Source organism: Perna viridis, chromosome 7 (genome assembly GCF_037379345.1).
Source record: "Perna viridis isolate PV_CMFRI_1.1 ecotype Kerala chromosome 7, ASM3737934v1, whole genome shotgun sequence".
Taxonomy (NCBI): Eukaryota; Metazoa; Mollusca; class Bivalvia; order Mytilida; family Mytilidae; genus Perna; species Perna viridis.
In genome coordinates, this window is record NC_142451.1 from 1,900,307 (window position 1) to 1,906,456 (window position 6,150).

The following is a 6,150-nucleotide window of genomic DNA, read 5'->3' on the forward strand; positions in this document are numbered from 1 at the left end:
TCTGTCAGTTAGCAGAACAGATAAAAATGTGGATTTTCAGTATTATTTATTCAAGTAAATTTTGTGAAGAATTTCTACTATCATCGTACCATTAGCATAATGATTTTGGAAGCCATATTTTCCAAGCTTCGCAACGGTATGCAACTTAAAGATGTCATTTGTCCTGGGAATTCACAGTGAGACTTTGAAAGTTACTTTTTTAACATGTAAAGTAATGGAAACGTTAGAAGTGGTTAGTGAGACCTATATACATGTAATAGGAATTATTAGTATAAGTGTCCTTGATATCATTAATAGTGAGAGTGAATAATGAGACAAGAATGCTGAAGAAGGTTTTCAGTTAATTGATGTATAATAGTTTACTTATCTAAGGTCTGGTCATTAATTAAATACGTATATATCATGAATATTATCACTGGCCTCCAAGAATAAGCTGTCCTGTCAGTTGTATTTTGAATATTAATAGATGGTATGAGTATCAAGTATGAACAGTATTTACATGTGTGTGATTCCTATGATATCGGTCTATAGAAAACAGACAAAATATGTATATTGTACAAAAAAACATATAGTTATGAAAATCTTTATGAAAGTCATTAGTTTTATCAAACTAATTAAAATTCATCTTTTAATATTTACACTGGGTATAGGAAGCAGCAGGAACTCCGCGGTTCGATGGTATCATAAATCTTAGATAAGTTTTAAAACAGTTGATGAAAAAAGTCAAAACTCGAAATTCAAAAGTCATTTACTAAAAGTCGAAATTCAAAATGAGAAGTCAATATGCTGGCGCCGTTACGACTAACGTAAACAGTCAGAAGTCGATAGTCAGAATCAAACATTCCAAGTCAATATACCACCTGACAGCTTGAGTCAAATGTCAAACATGTGTGTCAATAAAGTTTACATGTGTCCTAGTAGTGTATCATAATCAAGGGAAGACTCCTTATAAAAGAGGTCAAAGAAATATTGGAGTTCCCCAGAGCCCCCTAGTGTATTGTATCTGTAGCATGTGTGCCTAGTATCATAAATGAAAAGCAAGATATTCATCTCGCTAGTCTTGAAGTAGATATCTACATGTACTCAATGACCTTTCTCATGTTTCATGTAGGTTCGAATAATGAATAGTAAACTAGTTTACTATTCACTTTTCAATAGTGAATAGTGAACTGTACTCCAACTTCAGTCCGGTTGGTCCTAAACATATGAAAACATATGGTGCATTTTTACCTTTGTTAGTAAATGTTCGATCGTCATACATTGAGCATGTTTTCATTTCAAAAACTGAAAGCTATAAAACCTTCAATCATAATTAAAAAAAACAAAACAAAACAAAACAAAAAATACAAAAACAAAAACAAAAACAAAAACAAAACAAAAACAAATCAAAATAATCGTCAAATTGCATTCTGATCACGAAGGACATTACAAAAAGAATACACCAATTGCATAATGCATTGAAGCAGTGTGCCTCTTTACGTAATATTCAGGTTTGATAATGGTAAATACATGGAACACCTAGATGAATGAACACAAAACTCCAACATACTGCGTAATTGAACTACAAACTACTAGTTGGCCTTTTCCGGTTTCTAAATATTTTCAAGCCAAATTTTAATTTATCCTCCTCCAGGTCGAAACTGTCTGTCAAATCATCCAAATTTAACCCCCCACAATAAATAAATCATGTCCTTAGATACATGTCCCTCTCCATTAGCTACATTCCTCGGTTGGTGAGCTTTATAGCTCTAGTGCTACAAGTTATCGCATAGACAGCTATGTGTCATTTAAAGTGCTAAGTTTTTTAGGCATCTAGTTCCAGACACACGTACATTAACATAAACGCCAAAGTCTAGGAATACAATTTCAACAATTATGTATGTTGCAGACAACTCTAGCCATGCACTAGAGCACCGGCAGCTCTATAATCTTGCTCCATTACACATGGCCAAAATAGCCCAATAGAAGGATTATTAAAAGAAGCAATATCACTAGACCACAGACTGACACCATTCCCGGTAAATTCATCATCGAAATTCCTATGCCATCGTTTAAGCAAAATTTATTTTTTTTATTTGTCATCCCCCGGGCTTCCGATGTCACGAGGCGGAAACCGTAATAAAAATACACGACACTGTGCATTATGGTTTCAGTAATTATGCTACTCTTTTGTAAAAGACTTGGCAAAAAAAAAATTAGTGGAAAATGATAGCATGGATCCCCTTTCATTATATAAGTTTCTTGATCGGAACCACTGCCCTCTTTTTGTAAGTGTATTTGAATCTGAAAAATAAATAGAAAAAAACTTGAATATATTGACAGTGAACGACTGATTGCATAGGAATAAACAGGTTCTGATAAGAGATTAGAGGTCAACTATTTTTAGTTGGATCGTTGTTAATATATATGTACAATCCTAATTAATCAGCATAGTTAAGTTCGCAGAAAAGGTTGCTTATGGAGTGTTTATTGGCGTAAATAACATGTAATTAATTTTTATATATTAGAAATACCTATAAAATGGACCTATCTATCTGCATTTGAACATAACTTGGGTATGCCAATGGGACTATTTTATTGTGGTAGTGTAAGATAATTGCAGATGCTATCAGGCTTTACAAATCTAAAGGCTCTGGCGACTGCTTTATCAATTCTGATCTTCGATCTAAATTGATAAAAAAAACACAAAAACAAAAAACAAATACATACATTAAAAATGTACATGTGTAGAATATAAATTCAAGGGATCACTTTTCACACCATGATGTTTATTCATTTGTCTGTTTGCATCACAGGTCAAAAGTCTGACCGACGAAAAAAATATTTAGATTTTATTGATGGTATCGGTCCATTACTTCGTATCTACTTAGCAAGGGACCTCTACTGTGTTGTATACAAGTTTTCTTGGATTTGATCACGACCACATACATGTATAACCATTTTACGAAGCCCTGTGTGGGATATGCACAGAAAAGAATTTCTTTGTGCACACATTATGGTATCTTGCGCAATTCTGACCATTTCGAAAACACGATATACTGTAATATGAGCATATAAGATATCATAACGTGCGCACAAAATACTATTTTTTCTTTGTATTCCGTACGGATGCCTGAGATCGTCCACACTTACTGAATAAGAAGCCATTTTCTTCATATGAATGTAAATCTATCAGTCAGATTTTTGCTGTTCTGTTGGTTTATTTAGGGGACATGTATGATACAATGTAGTAGCAAAATAACCAATATAATGGATACAATGAAAAGTAATAATATCGATTTAATCACTGTTGTATTGTAGGTCAAAAGCAACATACCTACAAAAAGTATAATAATGTGTGCAAGTGAAGAATGCAATTCTGTACAAGAGTGAGTATTATTATCTGAAAAATTTCTGCAAAACGGTAAATAAATATATATTGATATCTTGAACAAGTTTTCGAAAGAAATACAAAAACGACGTGAACCGACGTGAAGACATGTTATACTTAGACACAAATTTTAGTTAATAAGTATCTATACGTATCACTGAACAGTTTCAACTAGACATCATATTTTTCTCAAAATAATCGTATTAGGTTATCAGTCTCAGCGTCGTTTTCTGCATCCCTAGGAATTCGTCCCCGTGCGATGGATAAAAAACATACTTTTCATTTCTTTCCATCAACTAAAGCCCTCTTTATCTGTTGATATCAGCTTATAATCCCAGAGACCACAATATTCATAGATAAAACTAAAACCAATACCCAAACGAAGAAGGTAGCGGAAGCCAAAACTATCGCATTTAATGTCCTATAAAGTATAAAATTCACATGCTTTCAATTTTTGGTTCATAATAATTTTATCATATTTAAGGGCTTTTAGCAATGATCCAAACACAGACTCTTGGCTTTGTGAAAAATGTATGCAATCCTGTTCGAACGGTATGTTTTTGTTTTTATGTACAACTGCAATGCAGCGCGAAAAAAGGAATATTCGCGATATGAGTATATGTCCGACATGGTCATGTACACATGTCATGCTGGCTGTTACTTACTACTGTTATCCCCTTTGATAAGTAACGAGGGGGTAGTGATGTTTTCTTTCTCATTGTGTTATCGATACTCCAGAAAGATAATGAAAGAGAAACAAAGTGTAAATGATACACATAGGAATGTCATACAATGAATGGAAGGTTTTTATGTATTGTGTTGTACCTTTTTGTCTATTATCTTACCGCCTTGTGTATTGTGTTGTACCTTTTTGTCTATTATCTTACCGACTTGTGTATTGTGTTGTACCTTTTTGTCTATTATCTTACCGACTTGTGTATTGTGTTGTACCTTTTTGTCTATTATCTTACCGACTTGAATCTTGCTAATTTGTTGCTGCATGTTTGTTTTGTAAAGTTCTTAATTGACGCTGTACTTAATACTTTGATTATATTCCAATTTCATAGGTTTAAACACGGGAGCCCATGATAAAGACAGGGAGGCTCAAAATGTCGAGGCAGAACCAGTTATTGTGAATAGGAGTTACCTTATCAGACAAAGTGTTAGCCAAAACAATGAAGAGAGACCGTTTCGTTGTAATGTCTGTCTTAAATCTTTCAAACAAGTGGCTCATTTAACCACTCATAAAAGAATTCACTCCGACGAAAAGCCTCACAAATGTAACATTTGTGGACAATCTTTCCGATCAAGCAGTCACTTGAAACAACATGTTAAAATTCACACCGGGGAAAAACCGTACCCTTGTGAAGTATGTGGGAAGAGTTTCCGCCAGTCAGCACACTTGAAGAATCATATATGCAGAGGCTGAATGTGTTAGATTGGGAAAAGTAAGCGCGTTAACTCTGCACACTTCTAGACTTGAGGATGCAGGTGCTGAACTTCGAAAGATTAGGAAAAAGTTGCGTTAAGTCTACACACTCAGAGGAGACTTTCCTATTAAACATTTAATACGAACAGAAACCAGGTTGTGAGAGCATTGATAATTCTACTCGTAACAAAGATTCACACAAACATGAAAACCGTCTTTGATGGGTTGCTGCTAAAACATAATTTGAAATATTTTATGTAACAGTTTGTTTTTCATAGTGAAATCAACAAGACAGACACAGTGAAAAAAAATGTTTCCGTTTAAATGTTTAACAAAGCCAATAGAAAAAGAACGAATATGGTAAAACGTAACAAATGTACCAGCTTATAACCTAACTACAAAATAGTAAATACTTTCAGAAATCACCAAAATGTCTTCAATAAATGTGAACACACCTTTAAGTAAGCTGTGAAAGGTCTTCCATAAGTGTAATCACACCTTTAAGTAAGCTCTGGAAGGTCTTCAATAAGTGAGAACACACCTTTAAGTAATCTCTGGAGGGTCTTCAGTAAGTGTAATCACACCTTTAAGTAATCTCTGGAAGGTCTTCAATAAGTGTGAACACACGCTTAAGTAAGCTGTGGAAGGTCCCGACAGAAAGGTAATAAAGTCCACGGTAATTGAAAATAACAATTCTTCAAAATCAATTAAAGACACATTAATGACCAACATCTCCTGACTGGACAGGCGCATGAAATCTGTGGTGCGGTTCAACTAGTTTAAATTAACCACCCCCTTCAATGTAAGGTCATTGAAAAATAAACTGAAACAACAACAAAAAACACACCATAAAATTCATAGAGACCATTTTATACTTTGGGCTTAGACACTTAGAGCACTTAGACCATAGGACTAAACACAACCTCGCCAACCTCGCCAATAGCGTTTTGTACTAATGATATTGAGGGTGATACGGCATGTGATAAGGATTTTGCTTCGTATTATACGCTTCATCATATATTTGAACAGGAAAGAATTTATGTGTAAATAACTATTCCTTTGATCTTGTTTTGTGCACAAGTAAACTTGTATTTCAATTTGATAATTTTGATTAAAACTTCTGTATTTGAGCTCACCTTGCCCAAAGCCATCTGAGCTATTGCCAACTTTTTCAAACATCTTCTCATCTAAAACTATTCGATAGATTGTAATTAAACTTTGTATGAATGCTCCCTTAGGTATTTTTAACAATCCTTGTGTGGGGATATTTGATCTGGCAAAAAAACATGGCCGCCGTTACTAAAAATGGACCATATGGGTCAAATTGTAGAATTATGCAAATAACTCGAAA

At 34.0% G+C, this 6,150-nt stretch overlaps 1 protein-coding gene across 1 annotated transcript; it reads left to right on the forward strand.

Moving 5' to 3' along the window:
• Positions 1-2,600: 2,600 nt before the first annotated feature.
• LOC148610914 (uncharacterized) lies at positions 2,601-5,163 on the forward strand. The gene is made up of 3 exons (XM_088590827.1): positions 2,601-3,368; positions 3,855-3,922; positions 4,438-5,163. The coding sequence occupies exons 1-3, from the start codon at positions 3,334-3,336 to the stop codon at positions 4,797-4,799; spliced, it is 465 nt and encodes a 154-aa protein (XP_088446953.1). The 5' UTR covers positions 2,601-3,333; the 3' UTR covers positions 4,800-5,163.
• Positions 5,164-6,150: the final 987 nt, after the last annotated feature.